The following is a 20403-nucleotide window of genomic DNA, read 5'->3' on the forward strand; positions in this document are numbered from 1 at the left end:
CTCAAGTATCCTTGTAAAGTCAGAGAAGGAATCAAGACGATACCAAAGAGATGAAGAAGAGGACTTTTTGTGACCCAAAGCATCCTGTGCAGTATGAGGGGGTATCATCTCCCCCAAAAAGGCAGCCGATCAACACAAGAGAGGAACAGGAGGAGGAACAAGGACATCATATTCCAAAATCTCCAGTGACAATCAATTCAGGCCCAGTCCAAATTCCATTTTGGGGCTCTTGATCCCAGTCAAGGTCAACTGCTCTGAGTCATTTCACATCTCTGGGAGACAAAGAGATCTCAGGTTAGCAACCTCTCTGTGTGAGCGGCGCTCTGCAGAACAAGAGTCGCCTGTGACACCGCTGGTCTTTACAAGCTCGGCTTTAATGGTAACTAATTTCTTTGTCATTATAAAGACCCTCTTTTATTTTGATTGCAGTCTGGGTCACGGCAGATCATAACTTGATTTTCACGCTGCGGTTAATGAAACGTGTAAAAGGGGCTTTTATTGAGAAGTTTGCAAGAGGTGAATGAGACTAAATAGGCAGGGTGAAATCTCTGGAGGGAAACCACAATATTCATTCAAGGCTAATGTTTATAGCCACTTCACTTGATCCATGGCTTAGAAATATCATTCTGCCTTTCTATTCAAGAGAACCTAATTGAGCAAGGGATACAAATACATGAATGGGGTTCATGGCATGGGTGACAGAAGCGGGCGCAGTGTTATCCAGGTCTGTGAGCATTTTCAAGTTTTGTAAAAATTAAATATTGACCTTTTTCAGTCACACATGCAAAAATAAAACATGCTGTGAAGAGGAATGTAACCCCTGCAAATATTATCACATGCTCTCAATCGCTGTCAAGACGAGGAGAAAGTCTCATGCTGTCAAGTAAATCCCCGATTGTCAGCTTTTGACCAATCGCTGTATTCCAAGGCCTCATGTCACACACACACACACACTAAGCAGGCAATCAGCAGGCAACACCATGGCCCCATGCAAAAGGTCAGAAGAGAAGTGCAGCTGTAACACATCTGACCGCTCACTGTTCCCCCCCGCTGACGCATCAAACACACGACGGACGACGACAACACGTACACAGCGACAGATCGAGGCAGCAGACATCACGGGGAGACATGCTGATTCCTGAACATCAGAGGACATGAAGGCCACTGGTTGGGACGTGCTTACTTTCTGGTGGCACCCTGTCTTTGTGCGGACAGCCGGAGAGGCTCCGATGGTGGGGGTACAGGCCTGTCACATGACCCGTGCCGTCACAGCCTGGCGTTGGACACCGGCTGTCCTTCTTGTCTGCGCGTGAAGCATCTGTGAGAGGAAGGTAGAGTGAGATTAGCACACATGACAGCTGCTGGACGGACACGCTGGCAGATGTGAGGACGGCAGCCACATTAGGAACAATGAGTTGCAAACAAAGACTGCACATTAGGGGTGCGAGGAGAATTAATTGTCGATAATTAGTTGGTTACGTCATCACGTGTTTTTCATGCTGTGTGTGGACGTAACATCGTTTTCCTCAGCTGAGTTTGCTGAGCGGTGAGCCATCTCACATCCTTACTATCTCTGCTGAGAGATGCTCTGCACAACAGCGACCGGGAAGCGGCAGGTAAACAAAACATGGCAAACTGGTGGTGGCCGATGCAACACCATCGCGTCGCAAAACTTCTAAAGTCTGGGAGCATTTCACCCTCAACTCTGCAAAGAAAAGGATCGCCTGCAGGATTTGTAAAGCGGACCTCACTTATCACTGGAGCACGTCGGTAACACACGAGCATTGGAAGAGAAGGCACTTTGGAGTTGTGGATGATGCAGACTCGCACAGATAGATAATTAGCTTTCTATAGACGGAGTTAAATTGGCTTTTAACATTATTATAACACTGTAGAGCTGCAGGAACCTGACGCATCTCTCTTTTAAACATGAACTGTGACATTCAACTTAACCGTCTGAAGTTTCAGCCATGCTGTGTGATTCTTTTCCCCCAGAACACACACTTTCTCTCCTTCTCATCTCCTGTTCTTCCTCCTTTTATTTATCTCGTGTGTCAGAAATAGCTTTATCAGCTGTAAAGCTTAAAAGTTTATTGTCTTTATTGTTAGTTAGCACATGCTTAAAAGAACCTCCAACTTAATTGTTAAAGCTAATAGCTAAATAAGAGCCAGTAAGTCATTGTGCACTTAATTATCTGACTAGTCGACTTTCAAAACAGTCGTTAGTTGCAGCCCTACTACTCGTAAACAGTGGACGTAGCCTAGGTGTCTGAAAAGTGAACGTGCAGTGACCTTGCATTTTCACTATTAGCCTGCAGGGGGCGACTCCACCGGTTCTTAAAAGAAGTCTAACTGTAAAGAAGTCCGTGAGAAAATTAGCCAACTTCTCACTTTATTTAACACATCAGTAAATATTTTCCTAATCGGTCTCAATCGCTTCAAATCTTCTTCAATATAGTGTGGTGTACATTTTGTAAGTTATGGTCCAATTTAGAGTAAAATGGAAGGTAAAGCAGGGCGTGCTTTAAGGCGTGGCTACATTCGATTGACAAGTAGCTACCAAGGTGTGTGGAAAAATGTGTTGTTCAGCCTTTGGTTGTTAAAGAAACGGAGGAGTTGGATGTTTTTGGTGAGTACATTTTTCTTCAAAACATGATTACCAGCCAAATTAGGCTTAATATTAAGGTTACCATGACGACAGATGAACATATTCATCTTCACAATTTAAGTTTATGACAGCACCTAGCTTAAGTTTGGCTATTTTCTTAACCAGCAGTTTCTGAGTCAGTCAGTTCTCTCTCAAGTATGATAATCATGATAATATGTTGTTTTCTAGTCTGAAATATAAAAGCCAGAACTCCTTTTTGTACGTATTAAAGAAATGGATTGAAAACTGACAAGGACAAAGATTCAGTAAGTGACACACCGTCTGAACCTGAAGTTTGTTAACAGAGATGAAACTCTCTCGTTACTGACCTTCAACAAAAATCTCTTTATCTTTCAGTTTATATTAAATTAAGTGTTGATCAAGCTCAGGCCTTCACAATGTTGAGCTCAGTGTGATAACAAGGGTCCAAAACCAACACACACACACACACTAAAACACACACACAGGATGAGATTGTCTTTCCCTTCCAAAAAACCTGCCTCTCCTATTTCTTCCAAACCCAAATCAGATATAGTTACCACCAAAAAGCAGCGGTGCCAAGCTGTGCCAACTGGCTCTGCTTCTGCAGACGTAGCCGCCCATCTTCAAAATGCTTTGACCTCCAAACAAGGTCAAAGATTCTTCTTACAGTCAACACATAATGGCTCTTGTAGGATGCAGTTTCAATGAAAATGAGTTAGAAAGTAATAACTTTTTGTATCTTTTCATAGCACATTTACAAGAACACCGTGTTGTTGCAGTTTGTTTGATGCATTTTAGTGACATAAACCATCTGAAGCAAATATTAGCAAAGTAGCGAAGACCTATGCTGTGTTCGAAATCGGATACTACACACAACATACTATAAACTGCATACTGTGTTCGGCGGTAGTATGTGGTATGGAAGAGCTTTTCAAACTGATTCTGCACTATGCAACGCCAGGCGCCAGTTTCTGGTTTTGGAAAGCGGAAGTAAACAACAGCCCGCCAACAGCAAAGAGCTGCTTCTTTAGCTATAGCGCCCCCTTCTGCTCTTCTGCTGCCGTCTGCCATTTCAACTGCCGTTGTGACGTTCCAGCGCTTTGCATTGTGGGATACAGTAGGCCAGGTAGGACTGGTCCTATGCATACTGGAGATTCTTTTGATATCAGTGCGACATCCGGGTATTTTTGGCACATTTTGCTTTTGATTGCATTCTGCATTTTGGCCAAATCAGTACGTACTGCTAGTATAGTATGGCATTTCAAACACAGCCATAGTGTCTTACTCATAGACGAGATGATTTCCCATCATGCACCTGGTGGAAATGACAAAATAAAAAGAACAATAGAGCAGAAACAGAAGCAGCTGTTGGCCAATATCCTTCTTATAGTGCAGTGGTTTCTGCAGAGATAGAGGCCGTAACGTTAGCTCTGTTAGCATGACAAGCTAGCAGGTGTCATGGTTTTATTCCAACATGGTAAATTGGAAAAATCCTTTGGTGTAAGGTCGGCATTAGCTGCTCCGCCAAAGCACTTACTAACAAACCTAAATAAAGCACAGGTTGTGGGGTAAGAGCAATAAGAGGAATAATGGAGTCGAGGGGGTAAGCAGGGATGAGAGAGGACAGAATTAAGAGGTGGCATGGAGCAAACCAATTCAGACATTTACAAATGAGTCACCAAATGAAATCACATGTCTCATTCATCAGAAAATACGGACCTCATTTTCCTGTGTCTCTCTTCTATCTATGTCATGCGAGGGTCATATGAGTTTGGAACAATAAATGTTACGTCAGAGGATTCTCATGGTGATAAAGAAGCTGGTCTGCATGCGAGACCTGGCATGTTAATAATGTCTTCTTTTGGGGCACATTATTACATCGACGAGTGTTTGAACAGTACGTTGGAAATAAATTCTCTATTTGCACATGCACACATGCACACGTACACGATGCCCGTGCATTCTGCCTGCTACGCCTTCATTGAGGAGAGTGGAGGCAGCCGAGTGGAAGGCATATTAGAAAGCAGGGGATATTGATTGTGGCTGGGGACGGTCTGCGCTTTGCATAGCAAATGGCCCCCATTACCATACCATCTCTGGATAATTAATGTGCAGTCAGTGGGCCTGTCGTTCGTTATCGGTCATTCTGATACTGTTCAATTTTCATCTCAGCCTCATGCTTCTCTTATGGAGCTGGCCTCTTCTCTGAACTCCCCCATCTTCCATCACCCGCTCCCCCTCCCTCGCCGTGCTCTGCTTTATGAATCACACAGGAACCCTGGTCAACGAGTGTCTGCTACTATCTCGCCCGAGGAAAGATGTTATCGTGACGCAACTGTCTCGCATCCTCTCATTATTCCAACATTATCCAGACGCAGGGGCCATGGGAGGCTCTTGAAATTAACATTTGTGTGGCATTTAAGTGGCAATATATACTGGCTGTGAGTTGTGTGGCATTTAAGGTGTAATATCACCCCTGCTGTGAATTAGCCGGCTCCTATTTGTTGGTCTCATCTGAAACCTTCTTTACGGGAGGAATCATTTAACCTAACCGTGTCTGAACATTGTTGCAGTAAAGGATATAATGAGAGGAATAAGTATGAGCTAAACAAGAGAGCTTCTAATCAGGCCTGAATCTCCACTCTGTACGTAACAAATCACAGCAGTCTCTGTACTCTATCACTACAAATATATGTGTATTTCCTACTGAACGAATCCTTTCTAAAGGCAGGAGGCCCATGTTTTGTAGCTGCCTCTCCCAAGTGCTTGCGCAGGGTTAAAAATAGGCAGCTTTACCCCAAGCTGCATCGCAGGGATGAGATTTGCGGTCCTAACAGGCCGTGCAGATTGCCATTACTTATGCCTGACAAGCCTACCCTCTGATGTTTCCATGCTGGCCTATTTTAACAACATAAGCTGCTGCTGCCGCTCCCGCTGCTTCCGAGATGCGAATTTCCAAATTGGCTAAAAAAGCTTGTCCTGGGGTTACAGCGAGGTTCCCAGAATGCATGTGGGCTGTCTAGTCTCCAGTACAGGAGAGATAGAATACAGAGCCAAACAGTGGCAGACAAACATTTTACCTGAGCTTGTTACATGAGGTAAACGTGCGTACACTTGTGCAGATATGGTTTCCAATGGAGGCTTGGTGTGCATCTCAGCGTGTCTGGAAGAACCACTCACCTTTATGGTAGAAAGGTTTCTTCATACTATCAGGTAGCCGGGCTTTACGTTCCACACCGTAGTGATGCCGATGGCCATGGTCTTCATGGTTATACCTCACCCCGTCTCTCCTGGCAGCCTCGGCCGCCATTTTATCCCGCATAGCCTTGGCACGTTCTGACTCTAGTGCAATAGCCTTCTCCAACAGGGACAGGTTCCCCTTTGTCATGTCAAACACTTCTTCTGATCGATCCGACGTCACCGAGGCTGTGTCCTCGTCAAAGTCTCGGTGGTTGATGTGATATCGGTCGTCCTGTGCACAACTGGAGAAGGCCTTGGAGCGCGGGCTCAGCTGCTCCTCGAGCTTCATGAGATTGTCCATGTCGGAATAGTTCCTATCAAGCGACCGCCTGTCATCTTGGCTGTGGTGGAAATCAGCATAGCTGTGATGCTGGGCCTGTTGATTGGAATCGCCGCATGAAAAATGATTAAGCTGGGGTGGTCCATTTCTGTCGGCGGACTTTGTTTCGCTTAGTTTCCGAGCCAGGTCGAAGCATTGGTTCCGTAGGCACTCCAGACTGCTTAGACAAACTTCCTCATCGCTGTTTTCTATTTGTCCGTTACTAGTGGTCTTACCTTGTCCATTACCACCATTGTGTCCGTTTGCCCCATTGTGAGTGCAGTCATTCTGGCCCCCGTTGCCGTCCTCAAATTCCTGTCCCTCTAAATTGTCTGACAAAACTGCACCGTGACCTTGTGCCAGCAGCTTAAGGGAGTCAACCGTCTCCCGAACCACATCACTGTCAACGTCCAAACTCAATTCACCCCTCTGTGTTTCCTCCCCTTCCCCCTCCTCCTCATCATCCTCTTCCTCCTCGTCTTCTTCCTCTTCCTCCTCCTCCTCTTCGTCCTCCTCGTCCTCGTCCTCTTCCTCGTCCTCTTCTTCTTCCTCAGCGCTGTTTGAGGAGTTGCTGTTCATCTCAGATTCCGTCATGGCTCGGTTGGCGGCGTCCTCTGCGATCTTGCCCAGGTTGAGGAGGGACTTGGCCACGAGTTCGTCGTAGTTCTCGTACTCGTCGTTGTTGTTGTCGTCCTTCTCCATCGCCGGGCCAGATTTTGAATTGCCACCGCCACCTCTGCCGTCGCCCTCGGCCCCCTCGCCGCTGCTCATCTGATCGTCCTCTGTTGGAAAGAAAGAATAATAATTTCATTTCCGTCATTCTATTTTACTGCTAAATCAAATTTCTGGGCTTGGCCCATCTAAATTGGATAAGGAACTCTTTGCTTCCCCTAATAATTTACTTTGAGAGTCTTAACAGCAGCTTGTGTTCTGAATTGTGAATCAGCAGAGGGAGTTAAATATAGCGGTTGGGGAAAGTTCCAGAGAAAGATGCTCTTGTAAACAAGGGAGTCTATCTTAGGCAAGCCGTATTTTTGCCTTTATTTCCTGAATGTGATATTCACAGGTCTCATGACTAATAGTATGACTAAAGAATTCTGTAAATAGCTGCAAATGAGATAACATTTTTTTCATTATTCAGCAGTGTAAGTCAAAACACTGAGGATGATCTGAATTACAGAGTGAAGAGTCGAAAATCTGAGAGATAATTTGGAGTTCCATCTGCGACACGATGAACCACAGTCAGTAGCTATTCATCGCTTGCTAGTAAAGTTCATTTTTCATTCAATCATCAGTATCTTTAGAATTCCTTTCACTGCCTAATTGATTCTGACAGGCTGCAAAAGGTTACTGAACCTCTTCTGTCAGTAATTTCAAGCACTCACTCCTGGAGCACTTCCAATCTCTCCTTTCACATTTCCGCCCTGAGCCGCCAAGAGCACATTGCTCACGTTGGCGTCACATTTGCCACTTACGTTCCTGCAGAGAAAATTAACCCAGATCCCTCCCTACCACACACACGCACACACACACATACACACACACACACACAGAAATTATAAATGAGAGTTTGACTTTCTGGTAGAAATAAGAAAATCTCAAGGCTTATAATAGAAATAGCAAAAAAAATGTCATAATTATCAGTGATAACATTTTAATCATAACCTACAATAACCACGACTTATGAAAAGATGAAGTATACAAACACTGGGACATACATTCAAGAATAAATCTGGATATTATCAGACTGAATAGTTCATACAAACCCTTTAACAGTGACATTCCCATGCACACACTTACACACAATCCAATCTAATGAGAGCAATACAATATTGGTGCTCGGGGGGAGAGGGCTTTAGAGCGGGAAGAGGGAACAGTCACGAATGACCAGGCACATATTTTGACAGTGGAGGGCTTCTTACAGCAACCTCCTGCACCGGGGGTTTAATTTTTGATGGTATGAAACGTGGCACAAGAAAGCAATTTGAAGAGCAATCAAGGTACACAAAAGGGATATGGAAGCGAAACAGATTAAGGAGGGAACAGAGAGACTGGCGCTGCCCTGAATTGGCTTTGGATTAGCTATAGAGATGTGCATGCCACTGGGAAACACAGAGAAGCTCCCGAATGTCACCTCTATTACATGCAGGAGATTGGAATCTGCCAAGTGACCACACAGTATCGCTGTCTTGGGGCGAATAAGGAGCATGATAATGATCCATATGGAAAGATTTCTCCGCCTTTCTTAGAGAAAGGCTGCAGATTAAAATGCTGTTAATAACTATAAGGCGGCCCTGAAAGCAAAACGCATTGAATCTAGGAAAACGGATGGAAATAGACAGCACATGACCAAATAAGGAAAACATTTCATCAATATAATTTAGATACCGTGCTGAAAAAAACTGACTACACAAACAAATAACACAACACAACTGAAAGACCTAACTCAAACAAATACAGCTCAACAAAATAAAGAAAGCACAACCGAATACCACAAAATAACCTAATGTAGACGACAAAAGCAAATACTGTGATCGTAACGCAATACAGACAACGCAACCCAATACAGACAGCACAACCAAATACAGACAACGCAACCAAATACAGACAACGCAACCAAATGCAGACAACGCAACCAAATACAGACAACGTAACCAAATACAGACAGCACAACCAAATACAGACAGCACAACCAAATACAGACAACGTAACCAAATACAGACAGCACAACCAAATACAGACAACGCAACCAAATACAGACAACGCAACCAAATACAGACAACGTAACCAAATACAGACAGCACAACCAAATACAGACAGCACAACCAAATACAGACAACGTAACCAAATACAGACAGCACAACCAAATACAGACAGCACAACCAAATACAGACAACGCAACCAAATGCAGACAACTAAACCAAAAAACAACACAACCAAATACTGTGATCATAACCCAATACAGACAACGCAACCAAAAACAACTACATAACAAAATACAGACTACACAACCAAATACAGACAACACAACCAAAAAACAACACAACCAAATACAGACAAACCAATCAAATACGGACAACGCAACCAAATACTGTGATCGTAACCCAGTACGGACAACACAACCAAATACAACAACACAACCAAATACAGACAAACCAATCAAATACAGACAACACAACCAAACACAGCAACACAACAAAACAACACTATCAAATACAGACAACAAAACCAAATACTGTGATCGTAACCCAATACGGACAATGCAACCAAATACAGACAACACAAACAAATACAGACAACACAACCAAAAAACAACACAACCAAATACAGGCAACACAACCAAATACAGCAACACAACAAAACAACACAACCAAATACAAGCAACACAACCAAATACAACTACATAACAAAATACAGACAACACAACCAGATACAGCAACACAACAAAACAACACAACCAAATACAGCAACACAACAAAACAACACTATCAAATACAGACAACAAAACCAAATACTGTGATCGTAACCCAATACGGACAATGCAACCAAATACAGACAACACAAACAAATACAGACAACACAACCAAAAAACAACACAACCAAATACAGGCAACACAACCAAATACAGCAACACAACAAAACAACACAACCAAATACAACTACATAACAAAATACAGACAACACAACCAGATACAGCAACACAACAAAACAACACAACCAAATACAGCAACACAACAAAACAACACAACCAAATACAAGCAACACAACCAAATACAACTACATAACAAAATACAGACAACACAACCAGATACAGCAACACAACAAAACAACACAACCAAATACAAGCAACACAACCAAATACAACTACATAACAAAATACAGACAACACAACCAAATACAGCAACACAACAAAACACAACCAAATACAAGCAACAAAACCAAAAAGCAATAACACAACAAATTACAGACACGTAAAGAATACAGACAACAAAACCAAATACTGACATTGAAACGAAATACAACCACATAACAAAATACAGACAACACAACCAAATACAGCAACACAACCAATCCAAAACTCCAGTAAAGCAGACAAAATGATTACAGAGCTCTATGATGAGGAGGAGAATTCATTGGAAACATAAAACCCTTCTGTGTTCTGTGACAACAACTCACTGAGGCTTGTACATGGCACTTGCAGAAACACATGGTAATCAGCTGCTTCTACTACCAATGAAAAGAGAGGCACTTGACAGGCTGAAGAGACGGTGGCAACAGTCCACCGTCTCAGTGTTAAGGGTTAGGCCTCGGCTGTGGGCTCTAATGAACACCTCTAGTCTGTAGAGATGTTTCACATTCCGCGAGAACATTGGAGCATGGCAGCTGAGATGCCACATCAACACTTTGGGTGGGTAGAGCTGCGCGCCAAACAGGGTTAACACACTCCTCACTCAGAGCCTCACTCTTAATTGGACTTGAAGGGACTGTCAGGTCCAATTGTGATGCAGGGGTGGTGGAGAAAAACCTGCCAAATCTGGTCGAGGGCATGTTGAGGGTGGGGGGTGTTACACGTGGGGCAGGATCTTCTCTCAAATCACAGACAAAAAGCGAGATAGTACATTTGTATCATGTGTGCCGGAAAGGATTTTCTTTGATTGTCAGCAGCTCTATTATTTCTATATAAAGATTATTTTGTTATTTAAAATGATCTTCCTCATATGATGTAATATTTCTGAAAAGGTCTAGTGCAGAAGCTGAAACATTTCAGAAGGAAATAAAGGCACAGCAGCACCGTACTGATGTAAGCCATCAAACCAGATGATATATATAAAAGGACACCGAATATTTCTGAAAAAAAAATGAGCTCTATGGAAAATCAGGGAAGTAGCTAACAATGATGCCACTGCACCTCTCTGTCGGCTTCTAGTGAGTTTACACCACAGCAGCAGAGCAGTAAAGGCTGCGAAAATGACTAAATATGTGAGCAAAATGTGCAAACGAATGAATAAATCACGTAAAAAAGAGACAAAAGAGCGCTATAGTGAAATTACACTGCATGGCTTTGGCCATACTGCATTCAGTAAGTCGTCTAAGGTGTTTATTATAAGGCTAATGCAAAACAATCAAAAACACAATCATTGTTTAAACATCATGTCAAACTGAACGATGATAATAACAGTTCTAGATATGTCAATTCGTCTTGAAGAGAATGATATGAGGAGACTGATTCTCCTCTCTTTTCTATACCAAAGACACAAAATCCACCTACCAGAGCCTCTAAGGCTCACGGGCTAACACATCATGTCTCATTTGTTTAGTGTAAAACAACAATTCGACTTTCATCGGGGTTAGTCTTGTGTGCCAAACATGTTCTTGCTTTGGCACAGTAGCTTCCTGTAGTGTCTTCCTGTTTGCCAGGCAACTGAGCCAAGAAACAGTTCGCACTTACCCCCAGTAAAATAGCAAATTGTTGTTTTGTTGTATACCATGTTTAAGGGGGGTTTTGGTATTTCAAGCCTGGGCATTATTTTTTATATTTTGGGGGTTTTAATAGAAAAAAAGATACAAAAAGTTTTGGAATTGCTTCAGTAGATTGTTTCAGCCGGCAGCTGCAAACTGGGCTGTTATGACTGCAATATAATCTTTGAGGGCAAATCTGCCTGATCAAGGAATACCCCCAAAATCCTCCTACTGATTGGTATTCCAAAATCCCTACAGGAAAGACATTTTTCTTAAGGTAAGAAACTCTATCCAGTTACAGGCGTTACATCCCTCACTTCAAAGCCACCACATTCTATTGACACAAGCGGTAATTTCATTTTCCAGAACACACGCGTTGCATGTCTTCAGCTGCCTGAATGGATTAGTGTTATTGTGTGACTCAGTCGACGCAGCGGTACACAAGCAATTCTTGTGTTCTGAGAGATAAAATTACTGTTTTTGTCAATGGAGTGTGGTGGCCTTGAGGAAAGCAATGCAACAAGTGTTTCTGGTTTCCAAAAAGCATCTTACTGTTAAATAAAAAGGTCTTTATCAGTAGAGATCCTTCACATAATGTCATCAGAAACCTCAAATAACAGTCTGAACCTGTCAGTGTCCAAACAAGCACTTTAAATGGACGTACCGACCAGGCGCATTTGCTTGCCTTTGGATTAATGAGTGACTGCATACTAAAGCGATCCACTGGAGCAGTTCCAAAGTTAAAACTAATTAGTGATCAAATATGTAAGTAACTTTTAGGCCGGCTCGCTGTTTCCACCTGCTTCCAGTCTTTGTGCTAAGCTAAGCTAAACAGCAGCTGGCTGTAGCCCTGTGAATTTACCACACTGGAATCAGAGTGTCAACAATCTGTGTTATCTTACTCTGAGCCAGAGAGCAGAGAAAAAGCACTTCCTGAGATTTTATTTTTGTGCGTTTGAATATCTAATGTTTTGTTTTAACGTGATGAGAGAGGAACCTCACCTTGCCCATGACTGTGCTCTCCTTCATCGTCCTCTCCCTCTTCATAGTCCACCTCCTCCACTGCATCCTCCTCTTCCTCTGCCTCTTCCACCCTCTCCTCATCACCCTCTTCCTCCTCTTCTTGCTCCACCTCTACCTCTTCGTCGTCCTCCTCCTCCTCTTCCTCACCCTCCCCGTCCCCTCTCTCCACCTCCCCTTCTTCATGCTCCATTTGCTCTACGTTGTAGTCCATATAACCTTCCGCCTCATCTTCTTCCTCCTCCACTTCTCCCTCCTCTTCCTCCTCCTCCTCTTCTACCGCTCCTTCCTCCTCCTCTTCCTCCCTGTCGTCCATCTCCTCGGTCCCGTCTGTCTCGTAGCACTCCTCCATGGTGGAGTTGTCCATGTCATCTAGGTAGGTGCTCCTCTTGGGCGAGGTTTCGAGGGTTTGTCTGTCTAGATTCTTTCTCTTCTTGGCCAGAGGGCAGCCGTACACACTGCAGAGGAGAGAGAAGAGGGCAGCTATTAGCGTTAGCCTCACCTGGGAATAAATGTTAACGCTCATTTGCAATCAGGCCTCTGTGCGAAGGTTCTGTGGTTTGCAAGCTACATTTGGAAGAATACACTGTGCAAAACAGCAACGGGACATGGGTCTCTTATTGCACGGAACGCAATGCTTCCTGTGCTGCTAAAATTGTAGGTCTCTACACAACTAAGACGAATTTTGTCAGTCAAATATGATCTGGCTGTTCGAGACAAAGCTTCAACTTTCCCTTCGTTTTCTTTCAGTTCAGAAGCACACCAATCTTCTAGAGCACCCAACAAGAGTGTCATGGTTTACAATCAAGATGCACCTAAGCGCTGAGTGTGTACAGTCACGTCACCGTAGCTTTTAACTACATCATTTAACGGGATGAAGGATTTTAGTCAAACAGGGCGTTAAATTAGCAGCAGCTCTGTTCGCAGCATCAGAAAAACACTTCTTTTTTTTTACCATGAAACTGCTTTATTCAGTGTGTTTTCCTGTTTCGATCAACGGGTCTGTCTGTTCTGGAGGGGAGGAGGTCATTAAGTTATTGGTAAAAGCTGATCACCTCCTCCCGACCTCCAGAGTCTGCCAAAGAAGTGAAACTGCTTTATTCAGTCTAAGTTTTTCGGGTCTGTTTGTTTCCGACAGGAGGGGACCTCTGTTGATAATGCGGCTGGCATTAAAAACCTCAGCCACGAACACAGAAGGGTCATTTAAAGATTTGTTTTGTAAAGTTTACAGCCTGCCGTGCCGTTTCGTCTGCATTGATCTGTGTACAAAGAAAATGAAAAACCCCCGCAAAAAGATTTAGGATAGTCTGATGACTTTCAGCCCAAGAGAAAAATGAAACTCCCCTTAACCAACAAATTAGAAATGTACTCATCAACTATTGAGATACTCCAACAAAAAGCTCAGTTTCATCCAGTTACAAAGGGATACAATCTCTGTCTTTGAGGCACACAAAGCAGAAGATATAACAGTTTATTTTCACATTCATTTATATTCGGCTTACATCCATTTGTTCTTCAGGCAAAAGTAAATCACTGAGCGTGCTCCCCAAACACTTTGTTCCAGACTGATATGCCCTTGTTCTGACGTGAACTGAGTGCAGCAAAACACAGCTGCTTGTCTGGAATTGACTGTAAGAGGGGAGAGACAACCTGTAGCCTGATTAATTGAATCTTGCCCCGGCACCTCGATTTTAATGTATTCTCAGGCTCCCCTCGGCAGCGGGGGGACAGATCCTAATCTGATAATCTGATAATCTGTGTATTCGCTCAGGCTATTGATCACAGGGGGTTTAATCCATTTCTCTCATCAAACCTCTGGGAGCCCCGAGCTGCTACCTGGCCCCCCCCCCCGATGCAACGTGTGCTGCTGTTTGTGCGCGTCTGGCTATGTGCACACATTTTGCACATTTGAACAAAAGCACCCACACAGTCAGAATTATGATGAGCTCTGCTGAGTGTTTTGGCCATCAAATAAACCCCCCGTCCACGCTGGAGTGTAAGAGAGCTAAACACGCTCTGGGCATGTTCACTCGGCTGTGAAATATCCCTGGCTCCTATTTTTACAACCTCTGGATGTTTCCCCGGCTCGGCGCTACTTAGAGTAAGACCTGATGTGAATGAAAGGCACAAGGCTGTGTGCAAGGCTAAGGAAAGGGTAGTTGACAGTCAATAGCCATTTTTATACAGCCAGTTCAAGGCGGGAATGTTGCGCATTTTTCCACCTTGCCAATCCGTATAAAAAGTCCGAACAGAACGTCAGAATGCGGGGGGTCTCTTGTTCCACCTTTAAGTCGACGGAGGAGGTAGTCGAGGTGATGTCTGTGTTACTGGGGGAGCTGAAAGGACAGGACAGGTGTGTGATGTTTTAGGACATTGTATGTGTTTACCCATCAGCAGTTAGCTGCTTCATCTTAAGTAGTCAGCAGCTAACCTACAAAAGTGTCAAGGACGAGGCCTGAAAATTACAGTAAAGTAATGCTTAAGGCAGAAGTGTGCCGTCACACTAGACGCGAATGCTGACATGTTACACGTCACAACTTTCCTTTGGAATTCCAGCATGTTTAAAGTCACACACCAGGGCAGCAACTTGCAGTTGTATTGTGAAGTGTAATCTTTCTAAACACATATCTGCATACGAGTACAGAATCTGCAGGCATCGACTTTTCGAAGATTTTGTTATCTGAAGTGTTCTGGTTTCCGTTTGTAGGCCGAGTAATATTTGAAACTCACTTTTGAGCGGGCTGTGGTTGCATGCAGGAAAATAGTGTGTGTGGAGAGCAAAAGGTGCTGAAAAGATGGGTGAACCACATTTCCAGAAAGCATCAGGTATCATAGCACAGCAAACCGGTCGTAGACGTCATATCTCATCTGTAACTCCATTCTTGCAACTCAACCACAGACTGTATAAAAAGATGGACGACATGACAGCTCCCAAAAAGTGAAGCCAAACCCTCTCTATCGCCCCCTGCTGACTGGCTGCAGTATAGGTCATAAAGCCCGCCTCCTCCATGTTAACAGATGGGACATGAGTCAAACTATAAAATCAAAATACACATTTTTCTCAAACATGGTTTCTGTCATTATAGTTAGTTCTTATCATGCTGATTTATGTCCAAGTGTTCATTTTTCTGACAAGTTTACTTTTAATTAGTTATTTGATGCTATAAAAAGGGGGCGTGGCCTCATGATTGACAGCTCTGTTGACAAATGGGGCTCTTGCAGCGTTCTGTTCCCGAATAGCAGAGTAGAGGAGGAATGGCGAGAGGAGACGTAACTAACACTAACACTACAGTCATTGAACTTTCCGTAAGCGTGAATATCTGCTTCAGACCGACACAAGAAGCTGTTCAGCTGTTAAACACGCCGACGTGCCGGATCTTTGCTGTTTTTTTAGGTAAGTTAAGTTTGTTTTGGTTAGCAGAAGTGGCGATAGCAGCTTCACTGGCCGATCTCTACTGCGCAGCTCTGGCTCCAAATGGCAGCGCCTTTCACCTGGGCTATTTTGGCTTCAATTTTGTACAATGAGAGGAGATGGAGACGCGTCGTCCATTCATATATACACTCATTGGACTCAACTTACAAGTCAGACTGTGGAGTCATTGGTCATCACACGACAGCCGATGGTTTTCAAGGTTGTGTAAAAAATAAAGCAGGCACAACGACAGGTCTTCTATATCACGTTATTGTGGGATCACTGCATAAAAGGGCTAACGTGGTGGAGTCGCTATGCAAAGGGCTCATCTCAGTGTTGTAGGAAGGTGCACTGCAGTCTTAAACTTTTGTTCCCTCTTCTTCTGTCTTTCACTTCAGCAAGCTCCACAGTTCAATATCCTCTCCATCCTGCTCTCTCTCTCTCTCTCTCTCTCTCTCCCTCTCTTCTCAGTCCTGGACGTCCATCAGTCAGCCAGGGTCCAGTCAGCTGGCAGGCTCAATCTCACCCAGCCCAGGGATCCCTTAATGGTCTGACCCCCTGCACCCCCTGCAAACAGGGGCCTCATTTCATTAATCTAAACCCACATGGAAACTCATTCCCTGCCTGACAGCCAGACCTCTCCCCCAGGGCAGAGTGAGGGTCTGTGGGACAGTGAGGGAGGGAGGGGTGTGTGCTGCGGCACTGTGATCAATAGCGCTTGTGACCAAACATCTCAAAAGCACATTAAAATGCCACTCATCCTGGCCCCTCCGTTCCAGGGCCCTCTCCAAATAAATCAAGCGCCGGTCCCAGCAGGTTAGCTGCTGCCAAGGCAGGCGGGCTGGCAGGAGAGGAGGATAGGTGAGTGGGAGGAAGTGAAGGGGGGGAGCAGGGGAGGTAGAGAGGGAGAAGTGGTGTGGGAATGGCAGATAGACACAGGCCCTCAAACCCTCCTCCCTCTCTGTCTTCTGATCCTAACTCTATACCTTCACCTTAACAATAAAGCAGCCTTAAGGTATAATTTGCTGTCGATCACTGAGGCACAGCACAGCTCAGAGGTGTTCATGTATTGAAGAGGAATTACAGCATTTTTAGCCAGGGTACTATTTTTACATGTGCCCAGAAACATCGCTCTCTTCAAAGCCACCAAAAAGAGTCCATTTACAAAACATTTGATTTGATTGGCTAATTTTTTTTAAACTAAAAATTGTGTTGGATCCAAGCAAACCATTTAAACAACAAAGTCCCACAAACAAACTAACCAGCAGAGGCAGCCGTACTCCAGAAACTCTCCTGTGTTGAGGGCCAAATTTACCTCATTTGTGAACGGAGTCTTTAAGTAAGCGATGCAACAGCTGTTTCTGGTGTCAAAAAAAGCATCGCCCTCTTTAACCAAAAGGTGCATCTCTGTAGGGATCCTTTCTGTGATATTGTCAGACAACAATAATCTGAGTGAATCCGAACACAAGCACTTGCAGGGCACATTGTTTGATCGGGTGCATTTCCCCGCAGGGATTATGTTGCATCCGATACATACCACTTTAAATCTACCGAACTTCAAAACTTTTTCTACCTTTTAGTCATTTTGCTTCCAAAGTGTGTAAAAATAGGACTCAGGTTCAAAAGTGCCAGAATTCACCTCTAATGTGACCTCACCTGAATCACTCACTAAAAAAGGTTGTTGAATTTCTATAATTGCTTTGCAACATCAGCTAATGGACAGCGAAAAAATAAATGCTTGGTTGTGTATTTTTTCACTGTATCTTTAAAAGGAGTCAAGTGCACTTTATTATTTTGGGTCAGGATTGTACAAAAACAAAGAGGCCTTTTGATCGCAGTGAGGGAACCTGCTCGAAAACCGGACTAAAATTAAAGTTCCACCTACAGGGGAACAAATGTGGCTCCGGTTTAAAAGCTCCTGCTTCACGGAAAGTGTCTGTCGAGCATCTTATGTAAATGACTTTTAATCACACTCGTGTTAAGAGGCGTTGTCAGGTTGATGTGACACTGTGAGAGGTGTGTTTGCCCCGATTGCTCCCGAGCCCTACGATGACTAAGCCACAGGAAGCTTCCACAGCTCCTTCATCCCACGTTCCCTGGCTCCGTCGCTGGGTGACCTTGGCTGCAACGTTCGTCATCGCAGTGCAGTGCATCCCACTCACTGCGCTTGGCAATTAGAAATCCAGAAATAATTTGTTGGCATTTTCATCAAAAAAGAGAAAATAAATTTTGCAGACATTGTGAGGAGGGAAGAGAAAGAAGATGATGTACCATTCTAAGTTTACCTCGCTGTGTCCCCTGGCAGATTCACAAAATCCTCCAAAAGGAGCGCGTGGTATGAGAAGTAGCAATCAAAGAAGAAAAGAGCTTCAGATCCCAAAAAGACCACTTCATATTTTATGGAGTGGGCATCCTCGGCATCACAAGATGGAACAAATTCTATTACAGTGTGAACAAGTAGCCCTCTAATGCAGAAAAAACCTCCTGGAAACGTTACAGAGAGAGTCCCGTTTGTGGAGCTTTAATGCGAGGAGCTGCAGGAGGAGGAGAGCTCCTGCTTGGCTAATTTTGGGCGACAGTTGAGCGACTGCTGGAATGCGACAGCGTTCCACGGCGCCTTTATTAGCAGTCATATTAGTGGCTGTTCTCAGCAGGGGCAAAAGCTTTAGCCAGTCATTAGCATCACACGCTATTTGTCTCCCTGACACAGAGATGGGGCGGCTGTTGCCTCTTCCTTTGCCTCCTCTCCCTCGTCATCTCCTCCTATCATCAAACCTTCTCCGCTCATATTTATCCCTCACCCATCATAACCTCATCTGCTCCTTTTCCTTCCATTCATCCTCTTTCTCCACATATATCTTGTGGTATATCCTTCTCTCACACCAATGTCTCCCTATATTTCAAGCAGTTACTCTTTCACCTTTTTCTCCCTCATTTTCTCCTCTCCCTCATTGTTGTCTCTGCTGCTCTCTCAGCAGAGTAGGCAAGAGACGGAGGGAATGCACCACCTCTGGCTGTGCCCCCTATCCAGCAGGAGGATCTATAGACACGTGTGGCAGAGCCCCGTCTCCATGGTGATACCCTCCAGAAATCCATGAGGGATTCGCCATCCTCGCAGCGAGGCAGTGAGGGTAAAACGGGAGAGAAAGACAGACAGTGGGGAGGAATAATAGAAGCTATAGGACGCCAGACAGACAGGAGAATGTATGTTTTTGTGCATATATTCCTCTTTTGGGTGCACACAAACCTGGGAAACATATAGCAGAGTAGTTCAGAGGAAAAGAGATGTGTGTGTGTGTGTGTGTGTGCGTCTGCGTGTGTGTTGGAGGAGAGAGGATCATTTCAGAGCTGTCAGGCTTCTCCCGCGAGCAGGGGGAGAACAAAAGACAGTGTCTTGGTGCAGGAGGCTCAGCGCATGGCAGACGCTGCAATTTGGGGCGTTTTCTGGCGTCTCAGGCTCCAGCTCGCATATCAGCTGCTATGGCTCATTCACACACACACACACACACACACACACACACACACACACACACACACACACACACACATAAACTGTACACGCACACACACAGCAGAATAACACTTTGTCCTAAAACTGACGAAATACCACTTCAAAGTTGCGGTGTCAAAATAATCCTCTGTGACAGTGCAACATTAACTGTACGATGTTTGTGTGCTGGAATTACGCGTCCGCGTGGATTTACGTCTTCTTAATACAATCAACATTTTAGTTTAATCTCTTCGTTTGTTTGCACATTTCAACAAAGCAGTGACATCACACAATCACTGTTTCCTGACACTCTGGTTGTTTTGGTTTACATGTTGTAGACAGCGAGCACACTGGTGAAGCAGCTAAGAGGCATCAGAACCCAACAGACTGTCCGGCTCACTGCATCAATAAGCTCTGTTGCTGCTAGCCTGTAGCTAATAAGCCCAGTATTTAGCTTTAGTCTAATACTCACACTAAGCCTGTCATCCTAACTGATGGGCTTGTACAGTGGCTAGCAATTAGCAACATCGTCCTACATGTTTATCCTCACTGCCTGAGCCGTCGGTGGCCTCACACGCTCCCGTTGAGCTCCTTTTGTCCCTTTCTGCCAAATACCACACATGCATGGAAAACACCTCCTCCCTGAGATGTGCTGTGGTTGGTTGGGGATGTGAGCATGGAGCAGCTTTACTGTGAATTATGTGTTATGATAAGAAGGACAAAGGAACTCCAGAGCTTACTAGTCACAATGTTGGAAATCTTGGGGCAGAGCTAAAACGATTGGTTGATTTCTGACTACAATATGATCCAAGAAGGTATAAGAAAGGTGGTGT

At 44.2% G+C, this 20403-nt stretch overlaps 1 protein-coding gene across 4 annotated transcripts in view; it reads right to left on the minus strand.

Annotated features, from left to right (window-relative positions):
- Positions 1 to 20403, minus strand: part of myt1lb (myelin transcription factor 1-like, b) — a 138013-nt gene that overhangs the window by 36452 nt on the left and 81158 nt on the right. For all 4 annotated transcript variants that reach the window (XM_069661295.1, XM_069661294.1, XM_069661296.1 and 1 more), the window contains exons 5-7: positions 12651 to 13126; positions 5810 to 6970; positions 1184 to 1318 (exon numbers count right to left, since the gene is read on the minus strand). In XM_069661295.1, coding sequence (XP_069517396.1) covers positions 1184 to 1318; positions 5810 to 6970; positions 12651 to 13126 — 1772 coding nt within the window. The remainder of the gene's footprint in view (positions 1 to 1183; positions 1319 to 5809; positions 6971 to 12650; positions 13127 to 20403) is intronic.

Source organism: Semicossyphus pulcher, unplaced genomic scaffold (assembly GCF_022749685.1).
Source record: "Semicossyphus pulcher isolate SPU_LCO1_2020_fin unplaced genomic scaffold, fSemPul1.0.p SCAF_14, whole genome shotgun sequence".
In the NCBI taxonomy this organism is placed as follows: domain Eukaryota; kingdom Metazoa; phylum Chordata; class Actinopteri; order Labriformes; family Labridae; genus Semicossyphus; species Semicossyphus pulcher.